At 41.6% G+C, this 24,160-nt stretch overlaps 1 protein-coding gene across 4 annotated transcripts in view; it reads left to right on the top strand.

The window, feature by feature from the left end:
* Grb10 (growth factor receptor bound protein 10) overlaps nucleotides 1-24,160 on the top strand; it is a 198,334-nt gene that overhangs the window by 65,218 nt on the left and 108,956 nt on the right. For 3 of the 4 annotated variants that reach the window (XM_047560076.1, XM_047560075.1, XM_047560074.1), the window contains one exon: nucleotides 24,011-24,098. Coding sequence is in view for 1 of the 4 variants with exons in the window: in XM_047560074.1 (XP_047416030.1) it covers nucleotides 24,011-24,098 (88 nt within the window). In the remaining 3 variants the exon portion in view is untranslated. Of the gene's footprint in view, nucleotides 1-10,203; nucleotides 10,223-24,010; nucleotides 24,099-24,160 lie in introns of those variants that run through there. The other variant, XM_047560079.1, reaches the window with a different exon arrangement.

The following is a 24,160-nucleotide window of genomic DNA, read 5'->3' as shown; positions in this document are numbered from 1 at the left end:
CGGACTTCCAGCCCCAGCAGGAGGTAGACAGGTGCAAAAACTATCCAGGTCAGCATAGCCTGGGATGTCGTCAGTGGTGTGCTTTGTGAGGTCAAGTAACGGGGAGTGGGATTAATTGTCCATCTCGTGTCATTCCATATTCAACAGCCCACAAGCTGTCCACTCATTGGGGGCTGAGGCAGCATGGGGAAAAGATAAAGAGCTTTCTGTATATACATTTTGTCTTTAAGTCTCCACCATCCCTGTGAGGTGCATAGCTTCATGATAACCATCTTAGAAATGAGAAAACGGAGACACTTACTGTATGCTGACCCTTTTGCCAAGGGCTTGACTTGGATTTTTCCACTTAACCTTTACCAACCATCTGAGGTGGGGACCTTCAGGTTCTTTCCCTTACAGATGAAAGAACCAAGGCAAAAAAAGGCCATTTCACCTCCTGAGTAACAGAGGGAGACTGTGTCTGAGGGGTGCATGTGTTTAATGTTGTTGAGACTGAGCAGATGAAGAAGGTCTCATTCTCTTCAGAGCTACTGTATGTAATACAGCATTTAATTTGGATCCTGTAATTTTGCCCTTATTGAATTTCTTTGTTCCCAAAATGACATGTCAGTTTTAATGATAGCTTTTCAGCTGAAATAAGAAAAAGATAATTACGTATAATCAATTTCTAAATGTGTACTGACCATAAGGTGTTGCGTTTCAAAATTATTATGATGGGAGGCATGCCTTAGAACAAATAAACTATAACAAGTAAATAAATAAAAATACATAAATATAAATTTTTCTTATATATGTGTGTGTACATATGTATGTATGTGTATATATATATATATATACACACACACATATATATATATATAGAGAGAGAGAGAGAGAGATTTGCAAAATTCTGTACGCTTTTCTTTTTAATGCTTAAATTTCATCTTCTATAGTAGTGACATCCCCTTATGTGTGAGCCTGAATCCTTAGATGACTTCTGAATACAAACTGCTATTTACCGCACACTTGCTATGTACTATTTTGTGCCTAACACCTTGGCAGTACTTGGCATGTGTTATTTTATCTATTTTTTTCCCTAGGAAACCAAGTCTTGCAGAGTTGGTTCCCAGCCGAAGGTCACACAGCTTCTATGTGATAGAGTAGGGGTTAGGCCAGGGGGTCCTGTTGGAAGCAATGCCCTGACCACTGTACAGTCCATGTCTCCATGGCACTGCATGTGTGGATGGACAGGTGTGTGCAGGCTGACTGATGGAGAGGTGGAAGTCATTTCTCTTTAGTAAAAATTCATAGATAATGAAGGAACAGAGATTATTGTCTGTGAATTTGTCTTACCTTCAAGAGAGACACATAAATCTAATTCTGGACACCTATATCCCACTTCCGTTTTCCTCCTACTCATCAGGGGGATTAAATCCCCACTGTGAGGAATCCATGTTCTTTTAATTTTCCATCCTGTGAAGGTTGATAATCACCTTTTCCTTTCCCATTTGCCCATGGGTCATTGGGGATCCTCTCATCAAGTCCCTTTTTTTCTTTGTGCTCATGAGACCAGAAGGTTTCCTCTTCAATTGTATGGTCTTAAAGTTCACATGCACCTACAAAAACCAAAACTCGCCTGCTGGCAGGCAGGACCAAGCCCTGAGAGACAGGCAGAAGGTGGGCAAGAGATATAAGCATGACTTCTTGAAAGGTGTAGTCTCTTGCACAACTGCTTCCCTACTACATACAGAGGTGTTAACAGGATCTTGGAGTTGGAAAGGCATGGATGGTGTTGCACCTGGCCACAACCCGGTTCCTTGATTCAACTATTTTCCTTGCATGGGGTCATTTTATATCATTGAGTACTAAACATGAGAAGAGCTCATTTCTTCCAGAGATAGCTTGCTTCTTAGTGCTCAGAAAAGTGGGCTTCCCTGTAACATTTGTTCTTGGTCTAGTCAGGCCTTTTCAGTAACAGTGTCAATTCTCTCTTGTCATGTTTGAAGTTTTGTGGCACATATCATTGCACACCTAGCTCCTCAGCTTCTTTTATTTGTTTTTGTCAGTTTTTGGCATTATTGGGGGTCTCTCCTCAACTTCTTAAGGTATCCTTCCTTCATTGTGATTGTTGTGATGATCTCTCTCCGTTATGCCTATCCCTCTTTCAGGGCTTATAATTCATCAACAACTGAGGTGGATCTAACTGTGTCTGAGCTGGGGGCAGTTATCCCATTCTTTCAGGGCCTAGCCTTCCCATCATTTTATCTCAGAATGAGCTATTCTAAGGGAGTGGGTCTTTTCATGCAGCACCACTGCCATATTCCAGGTGACTTGAATTGGCCATGTTCATTTCCAGACCATGAAAAGTAAAGAAATTGAGAAAATATGTTTATAATCTTTTATAGCAATTGATATGTTGAATTTAATAATAAAAATTTGGGGGACTGGGTTTTTAGCTCAGTGGTAGAGCACTTGCCTAGCACATGTGAGGTGCTGGGTTTGGTCCTTGGCACCACATAAATAAATAAAAGTATTGTGTCCAACTACAGCTAAAAATACATTTTAAAAAATGGGGTATGCATCTTATCATTTTTGTTTTATTTTCTAGTGTAGTCATCCCCTCTTATTAGCAGGGGATATATTCCAAGACGACCAGTGGATGTCTGAAACATTGAAGTACTGAACCTAATACATGTTGTTTATTCCTGTTCATACATACCCTTGAGCTATTTTAACTTGCAAACTAGGCACGGTAGAGATTAGCAACAATATCTAATAATAAAATAGAATAATTAAAACAACATATTGTAATAAAAGATATTTAAAGCTTAAGAATTGTTTATTTCTAGAAACTTCCATCTAATATTCTTGGATCTTGACTGTGGCTAACTGGAACTGAAGAAAGAAAAACTGCAGATAAGGAGACACTGCTTTAATTCATTTATAGCATGCTTCATGACATACATGTTTGACAGACTGGTCACAGGAGCATCAGCAAAACCTCCTACTTCCCCATGAGTGGTATGAGAAGCGCTGGTCTGGACCAGCTCAGAATGTGCTGGTCATGCTTGTGACTGTTCTCTTCATGGCAACTGGAGTTTGGAGCTGAAGTTCAAGTTATTCATTTCTTGTTGGTTTTGACCTTGACATGTCCTGTGTGTCTATTAAGATTTCTTGAGACAGGCTAGACATTTCCCATTCACTAACTCTGGTCCTTGGAGGATGGCAAAGGACTACACTACCCTCATGAGCATGTTCTCCACACTTTCTGAGATGCCCAGCCTGACTCCTACTGTCCTTTTGCCAATAATCTCTGACCAACTGCTTGCCCCTGTTCTGGGGTATGAAGGTTGAGTAGTTGTAAATAGTGGCTTTCAGAGAGACTTGTCTCCTATCTGTCTGTCTTGAGCAGCTTTCTTGTCCCGACAACCTTGCCAAGAGTCCATGCCTGTCATGGAGGGTGCAGCACTGGTGGGAAGTGAGACATCCCTGGAGCCAGGCAGTCCTGGTCCTGATCTTTCTGCTGCCACTGGGTACCTGAGTCCAACTGTTGTACTCTCACTTTTATGAAATGGGAGACTCAAGGGACAAATGAATGGAACCTTGGGAGTTCCCATTTGACCAGGGACACTATGGGATGGAATATGAGACCCTTGAGCCAGCTCATATCTTTGCTCCTGGAATACAAGGAACTGTTTCCTGTAGGTACTCCCCTTCTCTACCCCAAAGTTCTGGTTCAGTAGGCACTAGGGTCTGTCCAAGGAGTTCATCATACTTAGTCTCTCCTTATCTGTGGAGAAATGTTCCACGATCCTGCATTAGATGCCTGAAACTGTATACAGATAGCCACAAACCTTTTCTATATACTGTGTTTTTTTTTCTTCATGCATACATGATAAAGTTTTACCTTTTCACTTAAAGGAAAAACCCTATGGCCTCTTTTTATCATATCCAAATTCCCAGCATGACAGTTCTTGTACTTTGGGACCATTTTTAAATAAAATGAGTATTACTTGAACACAAGTACTGTGATACTACAGCAGTCAATCTGATGAAGAAAGCTACTAAGTATCCTAACAGGTAGGTAGCTTATACAATGAGGATACACTGAACAAAGGGAAGATTCATATTCAGACTCAATGGTGCAGTGAGATTTCATCATGCTACTCAGAATAGTGCTCATTTAAAAACTATAAATTGTTTATTTCTGGAACTTTATTTAATAGTTTTGGATCACAGTTGACCACAAGAAATGCATTGGTAGATAGGAGGTCTTACTGCATTTTCAGACCATCTGAAATCCAGCTTAGTTTTAAGATGAGACTAAATTACAGTTTAATATTTTGTTGTTCTTTGGACAATGTAGAAATGATTATTGTCTTCCATCATGAACCTTTGATGCTATTGATCCTTGTACAATCTGTCTGCTTTGTTCTTGCAGATGGAAACATGCTTTATTTGCCTTTGAATTCTTAGAGCAAGTGAAATTCCCCATGTTTGGGCTGACACGTAGGGTTGCAGGTGCCCTGAGCAAATCTGCATGTGTTGTCTGGTGTCACTGTCATAGTGCAGTGTACCTCCTAAAGCACTAGGCAAGTTGCTTTGGAGGCTTTTAGGGACTCTTCCTATTTTCCTCTTAGGGAGCTGTTCCAGATCTTGGACAGACCCTTACTGGAAACCTGCAGTCATGGCCATAAGTATGTGGTCCATTCCTCGGGTGTCCTGAGTGGGCATGAGAGTGGGCAGGGGAGAGGGGCCATAGTGTGACTGGGTAGTAGGTGGGTTCACCTGGTGAAGGAACATCCTTGGGCAGCAGGGAGAACTGGGGCCCCTGTGGACAATCTGGCCTTAGGTATATGGTGGAGCTGCCCTCAAGGGTTGGGGAATATGAACAGGAGGGCCTGGGAAAGCCTTCTTACCCTGCATCCGTGTTCTGTTCCTGCCCACCACCAGCCTAGACTTTCCCTCGCCACAGCAGTGCTGACCACTGTGCTCTGGCCTCCTTCCAGCCCCTCTCCACATTTCTTCTCCTGCTGCTTTGCACAGCCCTTTTCCTCTGTGTTTTCCCTGGTCTCCATTATCTCCACTGAGTTGACCCATCCCTCTTGTAGAGTCCTGCTGCTGCCTCCACCTGGGTTTTTCTTCATGCTGTCATCTGTTCTCCTTCCTCCTGGTCATCTCAGATGTCCTACATGAGGACAGCAAATTCTGTTCACCACCTTGCTTGACCCTTTCCTGGTGGATCACTGGGGCATTGATGGCCCTGTGTGGGACTGTACCCTGCTCTGGTCAGAACCCCGAGGCTTAATGCTGCAGGGGTTGAAAGATAAAGGTTGGTAGGTTGGGGACTTGGGTCATCCCAGTGGGAAAGTGGCAGTGGGTTGGGTGAGATCTGGGCCCTTCACTTGTCTTCCTTATGAGCTGTACCATGTAGGGTCTCCTGGCTTTGCATTCCTCCCCTTGTAAGTACTGGCTGTCCCTCAACGTGCATTTAGGTGAATGTGTCAGTCCCTTGCCCAGTGCAAGCACTGTGCCTGCTATTGTCCATTGAATGTCTGGCCACCCTTGAGTCATCCCTTTGGCTCATGCTGTCCTGCTTGGTCCAGCTACTGCCCGCCTCTGTCACTTCCCTCAGCTCCTTTCACCTGGCCACATTCTAGCTGCTGCTCTTCACACCTCCTGCAGGTCTTGACTGGCCTCACCTTGGACATGAATGCCCTTGTCTTCAGATGATTTTCCTCCTTGCTTTCCCCAGTCTCAGGTTGAATGTTTCTTCCTTGTAGAAGAGGTAGGCAGTCTGCTCAGGGGGTTGACATGGCCCTGCGGACCCAGTCTCACCTGTGTTCTGTGGTCATGCCCAGTGCCCCCAACCACTTTGACACCTCTTTGGGTTCCAGTACACATTTTGCCACTGGTTGCTCCTGAGACCTACTGGATTGTGTGCTTTCTCCAGTGTAACCCTTGCAGCGGTGGGCCTGAGGCTCTGGTACTACCTGGAGAGTTTGATTCCACTTGTGTCTTCCCAGGGTACTCTTTTGAGGGTGAAGTAGCGCAGAAGATATGCATTGCCTTATGGGTGACTCAACATGGCTTATACTTGCTCAGGAAGTCAGGCGTTGACTTTGTGTGAGGGTGAAGCCTGCTCAACACACAGGCCCATAACCATTTCCAAGAAAGTTTAGAATATATTCATGGCTGGGTACTTTTACCGTGTAATAATTACTTAAATGTAGCAAATAATACCCATGGTATTCATGGTGTTTATGAAACTTCAGTGAAGCAGGATATTTCTTTCCTTTTTGGCACCTGGATGAAGAGGCTGTTTATTATGACAATTTTACTTGCTGAATTTAGATGCTGTAAAACTTCTGTGTTCACTCAGTTGCAGAAGAGAAAAACTATTGAATACTTACTGTAAGCTCTTTGGATAGCCACAGAGAAAAATGATATGTTTTAAATAAGCAGTAATTATACTGATTGATGGAAATTTAGGCAATTGCAGCTGTTTCTTTAAAAATTATGCATTGGAAGGGGGACAGAGGAACCTTAAAATTTACTCCTTTTATTAAAACATACAGAATAATTTAAACATGAGTTTCTTTATTTAAGTTCCTATGTAAGTGTTTGGTCTTTAACGTATTAACTTTAAATTTTATTTTTACGTTCTTGTACTATATTTAACTCGTACTGGGTGTTATAATGGCATGAACAAATTCTTTTATTGTCATTACTTTTTTTCTTCCTAGGCAAGTAATGCCTTTTTTTCCCTGGCCTCCGTGTCTGGGGTGTGCTGTGTCTTCTCTTCTGTATTTCACATGGCACATGCGGTGTCTGGGCTGCCTCACCTGCTCTTGCTGCCTCCAGTTATAATCCCCTGAATCTCAGCAAAAAGAGGGCCACTTATGCTTCACGATCATATCTTTGTCACACAGTAAGCAACTCACTGTGTCACTTTTCCCGAAACGTATTAAATATTCACGTATGTCTGAGGCTGATCCTGATCCTGAGAAGGTAGTTACTTCTTAGGGGCTTCTCTTCCTCCTCTCCTCCCATGCCTGCTCTTTCCTGCTCCTTCTTTTTCAAATTTTGTTAACTAAGGAGAAACGAGAAATAGTTGAAGTTACTATGATAGGAAGATTGACATTATTTTAAATTTCTGTGAGATTTATCTGTAATTGTCTAAGAAAAAGGTAAATTTTTAGCTTATTATGTTCAGTTTTTCCTGTTACTGAATTTTCTGTGACTCAGCTGTGTTTCCTTGTGTTTCTGGAAAAGTGGTGGGAAGCCCCACATTTCTGTTTCTGAAGATGAACTTCTGCCTGCAGCTGTGCTCTTGGGTTCTCTGGGCTCCTGGGGAGGCATTAACTTCCTGGGACAGTTGTCAGTTCTGCCTCAGGCAGCTGGGGTGCTGAAAGGAGAAGGATGAGTCCCCATCAGCTATTTCTAGGTGCATGAGGATCTGCTTAAGATACTGGAACTGGGATTTGACCACTTGGTAGGCGTGCTTAAAATATATATATAAGAGGAGCCAGGCTTGGTGGTGCACCTAATCCCAGAAACTCAGGAGGCTAAGGCAGGAGAATGGCAAGCTCCATGCAGACCTCAGCGACTTAGCAAGATACTGTCTCAAAATAAAAAATAAAGTGGGACTGGGGATATAACTGATGGTAAAGTGTCCCTGGGTTACACCCCAGTACCAATAAGTAAATATATACATAGAGACAGATAAATGAATGCATGTGCGTGTGTGTTTATGTGTGTGTGTATGTGTGTGTGTGTGTGTGTGTGTGTGTGTATTTAGAGAGGGAGAGAGAGAGAGAGGGAGAGAGGGAGAACAAATTCACAAGAAAATAGAAACTTTTCATTATTGGTGGCAAGTTCCAAAGTGTGATGGAAATCTAAGGAGCTAGTAGGGACATTTTTTTCATGGGTAAAGTGACATTTACATAACAGGATGATTAAGATTACTATGAAGCCCCAGAGGTCTCTTACAATGGCTGTAGCACACCTGGCCCTTGGAGGCCCCTGACTGTAAGGGCCTCCCTCCTTCCCACCTTCAGGAAGGCTTCCCCTTCTGTTCACTTTAAATTGCAGCCTCCTGCCTTGTTCCTCTCTCCAACTTTCTTTTATTCCTTCGCAACAATCTCTTAAATTTATAAATAAGTAATTTGCATAGTATGTTTATTGCCCACTATCTGTTTTCTCCAGCTAAAATGTACACTCCATGAGGGCAGGATGTTTGCTTTAATCACTAATGTGCCAGGCATAGACTAACAGGTACTTGCAAATATTTGTTGAATGGTTGAGTCTTTCTGCAGACCAACTATATAGATGCCCTTCGATTTGCACTGGGGTTATATCCTTGTTATTACCATAAGCTGAACACTCATTTACTCTTCTAATTTATTGACCATTCTAGATTCACAACACAATATGCCACAGAGTATCAGTTGTTTCCCCTTGTGATTCAGGGCTGCAGCTTGCTGCCATTACCCTGCATCAGGAGAGAGAGTTGTACCGTGTTTATCATTAGCTGGGAAAAGGTCCAAGTCAAAATTCAGAGTATGGATTCTATCAGATGTGCATTGCTCCTGAACCCTTGTATTTTTGAAAAATGTTAAGTCAAACAATCATGTCAGGGATCATCTACATTCTCTGCCCAAGTGACCCAGAGGTCAGACACTCCAAATCTGTGGAGCTCTGTTTGGGTCCCCCATGGCTGTGTCATCCTTGGTGAAGAATTTATTCTATAATTGTGGGTCCCTTTTCATTCCTTAGTGAAGCTGTCATCCCTGAGTCCTGTGAACAGCAATTTGTACTTCTAGGGTTTTGATGGTTAGAATTTCATGATGATCAAATGTGTATGTTGAGTTTCTCGTGAACCAGATCTTTATGTTTTTGAAATCCTCTTCTTAATATGCAAGTTGATTTGGAGTGATTTTTAATGTCTGGTCTTCAAAGACTGAGATATGGGGTATAGAATGAGGATCTAAGTTGAAGCTTGTGTTGGTCTCCTGGCTCCATGCTATCTAGCTTTCCTGGGAGTGGGGTTCCAGCAGAGTAGTCACTTCTTGGCTGCCTCAGTCAATGGCGTTCAGGATAAGACAGCACAACCTGAACCCAGAGTTCTGTGATGTTCGTGAGAAAGGAGCATGAGTGTAGTAAATTTAGAAAGTAAAATCATGAGGATTTGGTGACCAACTGGAACATGGATAAGGAAGAGTTTTGACCTGACTGTGATTTCCAGCCTGGGTTAGTAACTGAAGGCACATTGATTGGCATTTACTAACCTGATTCTCAGGAGTAGGGTCATGCCACCATTTCAGAAGAGAGGTGTGTCAACTCAGATTCCTTTTCCTATTCCCTAACTAGCTGCTGCTCTCAATGCCCCTCTCTGTGTTAATTCACCCTTGTCCTGGTCACCCATATTCTGTCTCATATCCCAGCACTTAGTCTCCTGGGCTGGAATCATTTGGACAGAGCTCTTAGTCTTACTCCTTTTCTAGGATCCCCAGAGTGGCAGAACAGTCAACACCCTGGGAATCAAGACCGGGTCAGCTCTGTTCCCATTTGGTCCCATTTGGTTCCCATCTTGAGCAGTTTGGAGGAGGGTTTTGTTCTCATGGGTTCCAATTTGAGCAACTGGAATAGGGTCAGTTGAAACTCTTGATAACTGTTATCGCTCCTCACACATCCCTCCAGGAACTGGTGCCAAGGCAAGGTTAACAGATGTGTGTGTCAGACAGATGTGTCATGTAGATCCAGAGACTCATTAGCCTGGACCACATTCTAGACAGAGACCTTGGAAGAGGTGCTTAAAGCAGTTTTAATTTTAACCCCTGATTGAGATATGCTTACATGGAAAATACTCTCCTGAGACCCACTGATAATGAATAAGACTCGTGTTATGGTTTGAATGTGAGATGTGTGAGACAGTGCAAGAAGGTTCAGAGGAGAAATGATTGGGTTGTGAGAGTCTTAACCCAATCAGTGAATTAGTCTCCTGATAGGGATTAACTGAGTGGTAACTGAAGTGGTGTAGGGTGTGGCTGGAGGAGGTGGGGATTGGAGGCGTGGCTTTGGGGTATATATTTGTATCTGGCAAGTGGAGATCTCTCTCTTTGTTTCCTGATGATCTTGTGAGCGGCTTCCCTCTGCCATACTCTTCTGCCACAAGGTTCTGCTTCACTTCGAGCCCCGAGGAAAGGACCTGGCCTTCTGTGGACTAAGACCTCTGAAAACCGTGAGCTCTCAAAGAAACTTTTCCTCCTCTGTTGTTGTTCTCTTTGGGTCTTTTTAGTCACAGCACTGAAAAAACTGACTAAAACAACTCATAACTAGGGAGAAAAAAATTTGGGTAGAGAAACATTTTGTAACTTTAGTGGCAGAAAAATTAAGGCCTTGTGGTAGGTGTGTATTCTCTGTACTGCTTGTTCACATGTACACTTTTGTTCGTTTTCTATATGTGGGTATACGTACACTCCCATACTCCTCCATCTTCTCTTGCTAGTGTTATTCCATTTGGTGACACTATTAGAAGCACACAGCCTGGCAGCTGGCTTCCTGCAATGGAGGCCAGCTGGCTCTACCTCCCTTACTGTCTGTTGAAGCTGGAGTGGCCCTATGAATAGCCAGGCTGTTGCCATTTATAACTGCTATTCAAGCATGGAAGAGCATGTACACCTCTGATTAAAAAAGAACAGTGAAGACCCTCCATTTTCTCCACTGGATTCTCCTTCCATCTCTAGCCCATATTAGGCTGTGAAAGGGTAGAAGACGGTCTCCTTGGGGATGGAGAGGGGAACTTGGCATATGTTTTGTGATAGGACTTTGGACTTTTTATATCCCGTCTCACTCACTTCCCAGCAAACCTTTTGAAATAGGGATTATCATCAGTTTTATTAATATCCAGATTTGCCTATGATGACACTGAGGTCTACAGACTTCTGTTGACTTACCTAGAGAGGCCAAATATCTACAGGGTGGAGGATGCTAGCTTCCACATCAATTCTCTCTCTGTCCCCAAACCTGAGTTCCCTTCCTGCTCTCCCCTTACATGGCATAGTTTGAGGGAGTTGATCATTATCTTTTCCATCTTTGTTGTGCCATTCTGGATAGTTTCTGTTGCTTCCAAGACTATACCATCCCTCAATGACAAGGAGCCTTGGAGATTGGTTGTCAGGCAGGGAAAGTAGAGAAGTGTGGGTCTAATCTTTAGTTAATCCTACCCAATATATTTTTTTATTTCTCATGATTTTTCATCTCTGGTGGCTTGATTCGTTCATTTTTTAATCTTCCCTTTCTCTCCTTATCAGGTTTATGGTGTCTTTTACCTTGTTGAACAGAGGAAACATACTTATCATCATTATTTTACCCTGTTGTCTTCTGTTTCTTTCATCTTTGACATTTCTAGATCTGTTTCTCTAGGTTGATTTCTTTTATCTTTGGGTCTTACTTTCTCTTTTTGTCTGGTAATTTTCATTTGCATGCCAGGCTTCATGCATTTGACATGATTGGGTGCTGGCTTATTTGCGGAGGATAGTAATCTTTTCAGTATTTTTGGGCTTCATTCTGTGCACATTTAAACTTCTTAGGGACAGTCTGATCCTTTTAAGGCTTTCAGTTAAGCTTTGTTAGTTGGTTCTAGAGTTACTTTTAGTGTGGGACTTATTTGCTGTCACTGTTGAGGCAGGATCCTTTTGGGGACTCTACTTAATGAGTCATGTGTAAGAAGGTTTTCCATTTGGGCTTGTGGAAACATACTTTTTCCTACCTTCTGTGAGCTCTGAGGATTGCTCTACCTCCTTCTTTCTGGTGGTTCTTCCCCTGGCCTTGATAGTTTCTTTATATGTGTGCGCCAATCAGTACTCAGCTAAATATCTGCAGGAAACCCTCTGCAGATCTCTAGAACCTTCCCCTATGAAGCAATTTCCGCTCTGCCTTATCCTTCCTGAATGCCAAGTTCTTTCTTCTTAGGAGACCCCCCCGTCTGTGTTTGGGATTCCACTCTTTGCACCACAGCTTAGAAACTCTCCAGTGAGTAAAGTCGATGCTTGGAGGACCCAGTGTTTTGTGTCTTCTCTTCCAGGAATCACTGTCCTATGCTGCCTACTGTCCAAAGTAATAAAACTATTTTAGTCATTTAAGGAGAGAGGGTATATCTGATCCAATATGGCCAGAAGCTCAGAAACCAAACAATATTACTTTAACCATGGTTCTAGGAGTAGATTAACTTTAGAATACTTTTGTATAGTGTCCAGCCTCAGTCATAATGGTGAAAAAAGATTTAGTGATGATGTGATCTGAAGACCTGATTTTATGGATGAGGAAATAGACCTAGAGACTGACGTTATTTGCTCAGTATCATTGAATTTGTCACTTGGCTGTTCATAAACATTTGGCTCATGCCACAATACGGTTTTTCATATAGGAAGGAAGAGGTGAACTGTTTATTGTGGGCATGAAACAGTCCTGTCTGCTATGAAGCCTGTTTTTTCTTATAGGAAAAAGTGGCTCTTTTGCAAAAGGACAGAGTTTGCTGAGCCCTGGGATCTGTGCCACTGTTCATTTTTGTATTAACCTGTTGCTTTGTCTAAAACTCCATTGAAGATAGACCTCAAGGAAGCATCTCTTTGAACTGCTGTCACCTTGACCCGTCAGCTGTGCCTTTCAGTGTGCTCCTGGCAGCTGCTGCTTTGTCCTTCCTTGCTCCATCTCATACCTGCCCTCTGAAGAGCTATCAAACCTTATCCAAGTATGCTGTGGGGACCTAGACTGGAGCTCTGGGCCAGGTCTTTCTTTCTTCCTTCTGACTCCAGGTTCTTGGCTGCAAGCTGCTGTTTACCCTAGGATCTCTACCCTCTGCCTGCCAGAGGAAGAAGAGCCACTACCATAGATTACATCATATCCAACCCTGGGGCCTTTTCCTGGTCAACCAGGACAGTGAGAATCATTTCTAAGTTCTGAGATTGTTGTTGAGCAAGTTCAAGGAAGAGATGTCAGTGCTTATTCTGCTAAGTGGAGAAGAGTATAGGCATATCATATCATGGTCTACTATGCCTCTGATAATCTGCTATGAAGATAACCTTTTCTCAGTTAGTAGTTCCAGTTGCATGTAGTTTGTGTCTCTGGTTTTAGTGTAGATGTTGCATGGGTTTATGAAAATGAGAGAAAATGCAAGCTTGGGAATGAAGAAGCTGTATTCAGCTTGAATAGTGGCTTTGTGTCCCCCGTTAGACTTTAGGATGGCTATTTTCATATTTCAAAAGTCAGCTGAAGCTCAGAGATGCTAAGGGATTGTCTCCATTACTAGTACACTAAGATTGCTAACCTTATCTTTCCAGATTCAGAGGTATGTTCTTGTTAGCATGCTACATGCTGATGAGTACCTTGGTCTCTTTTTTTCTTTGGGGTCTGTGGGTTCATATGTAGCAGGCAGGTTCTGGATTCCCCTTTGTCTTTGAGGGATTTGACTGGTTGATGGCATTTTGGCTGAGTTCTCTGAGATTAGGAAGCCCATTGTATACAGTGGTCTTCTATAATAGGAGAGGGACAAGTGATTGGAAGAAGGACTCAGAGAGCAAAACCCAGAATCCTCTTCCATTTTTCCAGAACTTTGAATCACAGTTGGCTAAAATTACTGGGGCCAAAGTTAAGATACATTTTATTCCATTTGAAATTTTGTTTGTTTTTTAAATTATACTCACATCCTAATTTGCATCTTAACTGATAATCATAGAGTACTTTAAAGGGCAGGTTGTTAGCATTATTATGTGGGTAGTTCAGAGATTTTGTAGTTGTAACTTCTAATTTCCTTACTGAAGCTACTGTTGAGCTCATAGTGGGTTAAGGTGCTACTTGCTGACTATCTAACAAATTAATCTTATGTTAATAGATGGGGAAGTTTTGATGTCTATTCAGTTGCCTTTCACAAAGAGGTTGGTTCAAATTGAGGATGGAGAAGCTGGTTGTGATAGAGGTGGAGAGAAATCATGAAGCTGGTGAGGTTGGAGTTGGTGGAGATGATGGTAGAGATGGAGGTAGTAGAGAGGTGACAGTGAAGATGGTGGTAGAGAGTGGAGGAGGAGATCATGGAGGTACTGGAGGAGAATGAAGTAGTGGTGGAACTAGTAGAAAGAAAGGAGGAGGGGATTATGGAGAAAGAGGTAGGGTGGTAGGAATGGAGGATATAGAAGTGAAAGTGATAGAAGATACTGTTAGAGGATCAGGTAGTAGAGTATTGGGGGAGAAGGTAGAAGTGGAGTTCATGGGAGGAGGTGGAAGACATGGTGGAAGTGCTGGTGGTGAGAGTGATGGTAGAGGTGTAGGAAGTGATAGTGAAGGTGGAGGGTAGAGAAAGAGGTGGAGGTGATGGTGGAGATAGTGGGAGGTGGAGATGGGGTGATGGCGAAGTTGGCAGATAGGAATGGTAAAAGTGGAGGTGATGGAGGAGGTGATGTCCAAGATAGCAGGAGATGAGGGTGACAGGGAGTTGGTGGGAAGGAGTGGAGATAGTGTAGGAGGTGATGGTGGAGAGAGTATGAGGCAGAGGTGGGAATGATGATGAGATTGGTGAGAGGGAGTGGAGTTGGTAGAAAAGGTGGAGGTGGTGGAGGAAGTAATGGGAGGTGGAGGTGATGGTGGAGGAGGAGCAGTAGGAGCAGTAGTGGTTGTAGTAAAAATAGCAGCTAACATTTACTGAGGAGGGCTTTACGTGCAGGATCACACTAAATCTTTAAAACAGCCTTCTGAGGTCATAGGGAGGCTGAATGTCTTCCTCAAGGTTATGAAGCTGCTCATCTGCAGAAATTCTAGAGCTAGTGCCCTTCACCTTTAGGACAAGCTGCCTCCTTGATGTGGGAATACTGGATCAAAAACTGGGAACAAAACTGACTTGGCAAAGGCATTTTATTTTGGGAAAACCATTTGTCAAGATTGACAGGCCCTGGGCACGAGGTTTCTTTGTGGGGTGATGGAAATGTTCTAAAATTAGAACATGGTGAGGGTTGTTCGAATCTGTCATTATACCAGCACTCATTGGATTGTACACTCCCACCAGATGACATGTATATTATGTAGCATATCTCAATAAAGCTGTTTAAAAAATGAAAGATTGACGGATTTCCCCCTTCCTTGAATAACTGAAATTGATGTTTCTGTGTCCAACATTGCAGAATAGGTGGTTAAAGATAGAAAATTTATGTATTACCTTTGCTGATATTGTCAAGAATAGCTGCATTTGAAGGTAGTTATGTTGAAAGAAATGTCTGAGTGTTGAGTACCTATGGCTGTGTGTATCGTTTTAGATGTATAGTTGTTTCGTGTAGGAAGATTTAAGTGAAAACTTAATCCTTTTTTTTCATGTGATAGCATTTTTGCTTCAAGTTTCTTATGTTCTAGAAGTCCAGGTATTTTCATGTCAGACTCAGCAATATACATAAATAAAATTATAAATAAATGCATTATGATGTACCATTATACATTTTTTTTTAAAAAAGTTACTCTCATTCCTTGGTATGGACTGCTGGCATGTAGAGTTTTCTTCTTTTATCTCAGGATCTGGGAAACAGTTCTGGTCTGGATTTTTTAAGAGGGGTTTGACATAATTCTCTGTTCAGAAATCTCTCACTCCCTTTGCTTTTATGTAGACATGAACTGTGGAATCTAAACAGGCAGTGCCATTTTGGGCCAATAAAGGGGGAGGTGCCCTAACTCATTTGATACAAATGTTATTTCCATTTGAGGTAACTAATTTTATATACCTTGCAATTATCAGAATTGGAGTGCTGATATGGTAATGGTGACTTTTAGCAAGTTCTCTGATGCTTTGGTTTTTCTTTTATTGTTGTAAGTATAAAGACAGATTTTGTAGTATCCAGCTCAGTTGTTAAGAATGTGTTCTCTTTGCCCCCTGAGCTCACACCCACAGGTATAAGCTGTGATACCATGGACAATGTGTCTCCTCCCTTTCCCAAATCTACACCAACAGGCTAACAACATAATGTATTACAGGAAGAATTTAAATAGGAGTTCACATAAACTTTCTAGTGCCACTGAACCTGGAACTCAGGAGTTGCTGTAGAAACTGTTGTTTTTGCATTGATTTTTTTTTATTAAAAATAAGGAATTGTCGTATAGTTGGGGGAGGGTAAATGTTTTCAGTCTTTACATCACACCTAAGGATCATCTGTGTTTGAAGGTTCTGGAGTAGGCATGCATACAGAAAGAAGTAGGCACCTGACATTGTAAGGGGGTTGATAACATGGTAGGATGATGCCTCTTCTCAGAGGTGCAGATGACACAGCAACAGATAGCTTTACCACTTATTCTTCACTGGGCCAGTCATCTGACAGGTTAGTGAATCTTCAGTTTGAATCACTTTAACTGCATTTTGTGTGAAATGACAAATCCCAAGTCTCTTTTACACACCCATCTTTGGAAGCATTGCCCTGTTGTAGTTCGGGCAGGGCTGCAGCAAATAGCACCAGCCATCTCAGCTGATGTCCCTAGGTGGGCAGGGGGTCATGGGTCAGTTGTGAGGTTCACATTAAAATGTTATGAGCTATGAGCTTGTCCGTGACTAACGCAACTGAGTGTTCAGTGGGCAGCCTTTACCTGCACACCAGGTCCACTAAAGTCCATACCCTGCTTTGCCACTTTTCTCTCTCCCCATGTCACTTTTAAGGGCATTCATTGAAACCTCAGACTCTTTTACCGGTAGAATAGGGGAAATTAAGTGACCTGCCTTACGGGACTGGGGTCTCAGCGGTATGTAGTGGGTGCCATCTTGAAGGGCTCAAGGAATAGATTTAAACAGAAGGGGCAGAGGCAGGAGGGAGGTCAGAGAAATCAGCAGATAGAGGTCCCAGTCTGGGATCAGTAAGGGTCCTGAAAAAGCCAGGCCAGGGGCCTTCATGCAGCCCCCTGAAGTATTATTTATGGAAGGAACAGCTGAGCAGGAGAACCAAGCGCTCATTCAGTCCTTGTCCCTTTCTGGCCTGCCTTGTTCCACCCGCCACCACTGCTGGAAGCCAGAAGATCAGTTATTTGGCCAGCGCAGGGTAGAGGAGTGGAGGAGACTGTCCTCTTTACTACCATCCTTCCTCCCGACTCCAGGGCTTTGTGTGAGTTCTATAGAGTAGTAGAAGGTTGGGTCAATCTGGGGAAAAGTGGGCTTTCCTTGTTTATTTTTTTATGAAGATAATGTTTCTCCCTAGCCTGGATTTTTACTTTGGCAAATATTTCCCAAAATATATGGATTCCGGAAGGCTCAGCATTAAGTAGTGAAGTAACCTGTGTGATTATAAATAAGAAGCTTTAGGACCATACTCTTCCATCCTTCTACCTTTGCCTGAAGGTAGATAGTGTAGTTGTGAAGGACTCTGGTTCAAAAAGCATTTGTTGCTAATCTGACCTAAAGAAGAAAACTCCACCTTCCCTTTCCAGCACACTGGGGACTCTTACATGCAAGACTATGATATTAACCATAAGGCAACACTATCCTTGCTGTTCAGTTCTTCCCTTATGGGGGTGGTTTGGAGGCTCGGAAACAAACACACAAACAGAGGAAACCATGCCAGTACAATGATAAATCTTTTAGTCTTGTCCCCTTGTTTACTTCCTTCCTCCTGGCAACCTGCATTATTTGTCTCTGAACGGTGGATGGACATTTGCTCCTGACCTTCCAGGCTCTGGGAATTTCTTTCTTTTTAACTACCTGGTCAGTGGTTAACTTTTCCCTGTTGCCTTTTGTGTTTTGGCTTTATTTTACAATCATCTTTATCCGTACTATAGGTTGAGCATCCTTAATCCAAAAATCTCCCAGATCCAAAACTTTTTGCATGCCATCATGATACCACAAGTGGGAAATTTTACACCATGAAACTTTTTTTTCATGCACAAAAGTATTAAAAATATTGTATAAAATTACTACCTTCAGGCTATGTGGGTAAGCTGTATATGAAACATAAATGAATGTCATATTTAGACTTGGATTACATTCCCACGATATCTCATCATGTATATGCAGATATTCCAAATCTGAAAAAAATCTGAAATACTTCTGTTCACAAGCATTTCAGATAAGAGATGGCCTACCTATATTAAATATTTCTTGACTTCTCAAGGGAATAGAACTCTTGTCTAAAGGTCCTGTCTATTGAATTGAAAACGGTACATATCTTTTTTGACCTTGGAAATTCATAAACACATGAGCCACTTGAGATTTCATGGTTGCTGCCATACTTTCTCCTGAAAGCCTGTCAGACGTTGAACATACTTGAGGCAAAGAGTAGCTAGATCAAATGAAGAATTCCCAGTAAAATTACAGGTAAACCACATATAAGTTTTTAGGCTATGTCTCATGCAATACTTGGTACATATTTATACCAAATAATTATTAGGTATTTTCTGAAATTCATATTTTACTGGGCAGCCTATATTTTTAATCACTAAATCTGGTCACACTATTTAGGCAAGGCACCATTAAATTATGTTTTCCAGTGACTTGTCTTTTAAATTGGTGATATCATTGAAGCCTGGTTTCCTTGTCACTTAAAAGGCTTTCTTAGGGAAAGTGGAACATCTAGGAATTTGTGGGTCTCAAACTTGGGTGTTCCAGGAAACATTGAGGTCCTGGTTAACCTGCAGGGCCATACCCAATCACTGACGGTCCTTGAGTATAAATATGTGGGATCTGGGGCACCAAGAGGCTGGTCCCACTCTCTCTTGTGTTACATATCTTCTCGATATAATTTTCTCAATGTTTCTGTGATCTGCTTCCAAGGACGTGGTCCAATAGCAGAATTTGTATGGTGAATGAATAGCAATTACTCATTTACATGTAAGTACATATTTCAGATGAGAAGTTTTAATAATGCAAGAAAATTTTAAGACTGAAGTCATGTATTAGGGATGTGTTCTGAGAAATGCATTCTTAGGTGATTTTTGGCATTGCACGAACATCATAGGGTAAAGGTACACAAACTTGGATGAAATAATCTACTACACTAGGCTATATGGCTCAGCCACCATCACATTTGTAGTCTAAAAATGACAGAAATGTAGTGATAGGTGCATTGACTATATTCTTAACGTGTGTTAAATCTTTTTTGGCTCTAAGTTTGGAAGAAAATGACTAAGGAGTTCATGCAAAAGAAGAAGAGAGGAAATATTCTACTGATGATAAAACATGTTGGCAGACTGTATGAATGGAAAAATGTGGAGTGTCAGCCCAGGAGTGGGGAGCTCTACGGAGAAACAGATGCATGTGTGTATAGGTTTATAAAGTGTGCACAAAGTGACTTCCCCAATCAGGTAAAAGGAAGGATTGTGTGATACATGGTGCTATTGTTTGTGTGTTACATGTCCCCTAAAGGCCCAGGTTTTAAAGGCTTGATACCCAGAATGGTGTGACTGGAAATGGTGGACTCTTTAAGAGGTGGGGCCTAGTGAGAGATATTTAGGTTATTGGGGGCTTTCCTTCCAAGGGAATTGTGTGACCTTAGCTCTTTACTCCCTTTCTTTTAAGTGCTGGCCATGAGGTAAGCTGTTTTGCTTCTCTATATATTCCTTACCATTGCTATCTAGCACCCCCACCAGAGGCCTGAAAACAGAGATGCCAGACAGTCAGGGACTAGAACCTCTAATAGTGTGAGTCAAAAGATATCTTTTTTTCATTTTAAGTTTATTATCTCAGGTATTTGATATAGTAACAGAAAGCTAAAGAATGGATTGGGCATATGGGTAAACCATGGGATGGGGGCTTCAATGTAACTTCTCTCCTCTTATTACCCACCCAAATAAACATCAGATAGATGAAAGGGAAATTAGAATAAAATACAAGTGAATGATTTTCAGTTCTCTTGATAAAGTATGAAAGCAGTTTTTAAGCTCAAAATGGTGAACACAAAGGAAAAGTTTAGTCAACTTGGCTACATTGAATTAAACCTCTAAGAATCAAAAAATATAATAACATCTAAAGAAAAGTGAGGTGGGAGGAGCATTTGCTACAAATATAAGTAAACTAGTTTCGTAAGCATTTAAAACTTATCACAGGAGAATTAAGATAAGTGAAAGTCATGTGGGCCATCACATAATGGGTCACCACAACAGGTCAGCTTGATGTTCTGTGTGGTAAACAAACCTCCCAGCAGTCACTGAGAGATTCTTGAACTCATTTTATTGAGGAACCAGTTGACTGCAAGTAACTGGCCCCAAGCTACTGAGTGGCATGGTGTTCACGGCATATTTATTGGAAAGTCTTTGTGCTCTCAGAACTAATGTAGCCAAAATAAATAAATAAATAAATAAATAAATAAATAAATACATAAAAAAGAAGACATAGGGCTGAAAAATCTCATGAAAAACTGCTCAACCTTAACATTAAAGATCTGCATATTAAAACAGGAGGGTTAAGGCCACTGCTTATCTCTAGAATTGGCAAGAAAAAAATTTCCAGAAAAATAACCAGTCACAGTCCTGGCTTCCTTGGGTGTTATGAAATGGACACTTCACCTCTATTCCAGGCGGAAGGGTAAATCCGGTGAAGAAGAGTTTAACAGGATGTATCTAGAGTCTTTTAAAAAAAGATGCACATGACCTTTGGCCTAGTGCTTCTACTTCCAAGGATCCTACACAAATAATCAGAAATGTGGGCAAAGTTTTATGCCCAAAGGTATTTGTCTGATTGTTGTTTATGTTGTTTGCAAGTTTGAACTACTGGAAAGTATCTGCTAGAGTAGTTTTGAATATGAAAAAGGTGATGTTCACCACAAAGGTATAGAACCACCTCTTCTGTTAATTGCAGAGTCATGGGGGAACAAAACGCAAAATAGTTTACTCAGTTAGATTTCCACAGTGTCTGGCTATGCATTAAAAAGGTATAAAGACCATGAAACTGCCATTGTCCTACTGTAATAAGATTTAGGCTAATATCAGTTTTATATCTATTATGTATTTCCAAAAATTTTGCATGGTTTCTTTTGAAATTCAGAAAAGAGAAAAAAGTTTAGGCCAATTTCAATGTTATATCTAGTCTGTATTTCCAAAAATTTGGGGTTTGTTTTAAAATTCAGCATAGAGGAAAAAAGAATTTCTCTTAGATGGCAAACAACAGATTGGATAGGACAACATTTGCTATGTAATTGCAAAAACTAGATGGACTGACCCCAGGTGGGATGCTGATGAATTTGGGGGGTTGGGAGGAACCACATTCTTAATCAGCCCTAAGAGCATAACCTCCTTCCTCAGTACTTCCACAGGGTTCTTGGTAGCATCCCCCTTACCTTTTGGACACCATGTCTCCCAAAGTATCCTTCTCTTCTTTCCTAATAAAAAACTGTATTAGTCAATTTTCTGTTATCATGACAAAATACCTGAAATAATCAACTTAAAGAGGGGAAAGGTTTGTTTTGGTCCATGGTTTCATATGTTTTGGCCCATTATTGCTCAACCTGCTGTGGGAATGCCTGGTGAGGATGCCTGCTTATCTCATGGTGGCCAGGAAGCAAAGAGAGGACGAGGATCTGGGGTCCTTTTCTCTTCCAAGGGCACTCCCCCGGTGATTTAATTTCCTCATGCTAAGCCCCACTTCTTTAAGGTGCCACCACCTCCCAGTAGTGCCATGGACTGGGGACTAAGCCTTCAACACCTGAGCCTTTGGGGAATATTCCAGGTATTAACTCTAGCCCTTACAATCTGTATGTTCACCAGTAGAATAGTGGCTACGTAAATTACATCAGACAGCCACTCAGTGAGGTATGATAGAGCTATGAAAGAATTCTGTCAATGGAGATAATGTTTATTGACATGGAAAATTTCAGGGACCTGCATTCAAACACAATAATTTGAAATATATTATTGTATATGGAATATACATAAAAGGTACATATCCCTCCCTCCATAATCACTTTTAAAATAAGATAATTTGTAACTTTCATGTGATTCAAATGTAACATACATGCTGTCTGTAAATCATGCAAATGTTCTGCACATGTACGAGTTCCCCCCCCCTTCCCTTCCTGTTTCCCGTTTGTTCCTGTCCTTTCCTGAGAGAACATTAGGGAAACTGATTAGATAACTCCCTGGGTATGAGAATAGAGAGAGATTTGCTTTAATTTTTTCTTCATGTTTTTCTTTACTGCATCGATATTTTCATAATTAGCAAATCATTCCATCTAAGAAACAGAAAAGATACTTCTTTTGAAAAGGAAAAAGAAAAAGACAGACATAGGGAGGAGGGGTGGGAGGAGAGGCACCAGTGAAAATATCTTCAGTTTCGTAGGACTTTGTTTTGTTTTCTACAGATTTTCCGGAGGAGGGTGTGAATGTGACTTCGTTTTTCTTCGAAGTGTAGATATGAATGAGCTGGCTCTTGTGGAATCTCTTCCCTGGGCTCTCCCTCTTCTTCCCCCATTGTGAGCAGCCCCAAAGCACAGCATGGACCAGACATTAACTGTTCACTGGCAGATTGGTGTGCTCATAGATGAGAAGTTAGCCTTGAGCCTGTTTCATACATGCAAGGGAGAGGAGCCACTTACTGGGAGGCAGGAAGGCAATGAAGTGTTTCCTGCCCTGCTGCTGTGATACCTTGGTGAAACCAGTGTCCTGTTTTGAGTCTCTTGGGCCATTGGGTGGGGAGGATTGAGGAATGTATAGCCAGGCTGCCTGCATCCTAGTACTGGGATGGCCTAGACCACTGGTGTTGGTGGGTGCAAAGGCAGCTAACATACCTGTGCCCACATGTCTCTCTCTGTAAAGCAGGAGCCCCACTGGGCACAGGGAGCACAGTGGGCACATTGGCATTGCAGTGCACAAGCATGCCAGATATTTCACATGCTTCAGTTTGCGATGCTGGGAGAGATGGACAGGGATGAGGTTGTTGATGTCAGCTGTGAGTGATCCCCAATTTTTGAAGGTTCCATTTAATGCTTTCCCCCTCCCCACTTTACAATGGTGTGGAAGCAATATGCATGCAGTAGGAACCCTACTTCAGTTGTTGAATTTGGAGACTTTCCTGGGCCAGTGCTATGAATATGATGCTGTCTTGTGATGCTGGGCATAGGCAGTGAGCTGTAGCTCCCAGTCAGCCCCATGATCACAAGGGAAACAGCCAAAATTCTACAGTGGGCTGTGCTGCTAAGTGTGATGTTTGGTAGATCAGGTGAATTCAGTGCATTTTTCATGTATGATATTTTCCATTTATGATATATTAGGGTGTAATCAAGGAGTATGTCTGCTACATTTGTGAATATGTGTTATGTATTAGTAATAGATTTTAGTGCAGACCTTGTGCTTTTGGCACAATTCAAAATCTTCCTAATTACAGAGGTAATACACATGATTGTAAAAATTTTACAGATTTCATTAATCTATAAGAAGTCAACATCTCCCCACTCTGTTAGTTGTTGCTGTTTTTGGTAAGTATATAGATATTAAAAGGCATGTGCTCCCCCTCCACATTTTAGTATGTCTTTCATTGGCTAAATTGTGTATCTATGCAGATGTTTTTATAGAATCATGAACTTGATATTGCTGTTTTAAATTTTGGCTAAATTTTTTTGTCCTCACTCTCATGTCTGAAAAATGCCACTGAAATCCTTATCCATTGTGGAGAGAGCCATTTATAATACACTATCTGGATATTTCTGTCCCAGGTTGCAGAAGGCCAAAACTCAGTTACCAGTAATTGTTATAGAAAGTGCATGTACTCCATGGAATGTTAATTATTGGCATTCATTGCCTAAGCTAAGCAGTTGATAATCATTCTTTTTGAATTGCTATTTGTGATGGGAGGGGGGAACTATTTCAGTTGAGAAAAACAGTAGTAACTATTCTTCTAACTCCCTTACCAACAGGTTATACCTTTTCATGATTGACTTTCCTTATATAGCATGTTCTAGACTATCATTTAAAACTAAAAGAAACCAAATAAGTCAAAATTAATTAAGGAATTGAGCAGAATGGAAATGCCATGGATGATAGTTATTGAAAAGTGTGAAATGCCTCATTTGACCCTCTTGTCCTTTTTTAGGACAAAGTGGAGCAGCCACCTCCCAGTCCACGAGACCTGGCAGGGCCTGGGTTCCGAGCACAACCTGATCGACTAGTGAACCATCCAAGTAAGTAATGAGCAAGAACTTAACTATAGCTTTGCAATAATACTAGGACTTTATAGTCCTTT

The sequence above is a fragment of the Sciurus carolinensis genome, chromosome 8 (assembly GCF_902686445.1).
Source record: "Sciurus carolinensis chromosome 8, mSciCar1.2, whole genome shotgun sequence".
Lineage (NCBI taxonomy): Eukaryota > Metazoa > Chordata > Mammalia > Rodentia > Sciuridae > Sciurus > Sciurus carolinensis.
The sequence above is the reverse complement of the archived record's forward strand: the minus strand, read 5'-3'. Positions and strand labels throughout refer to the sequence as shown.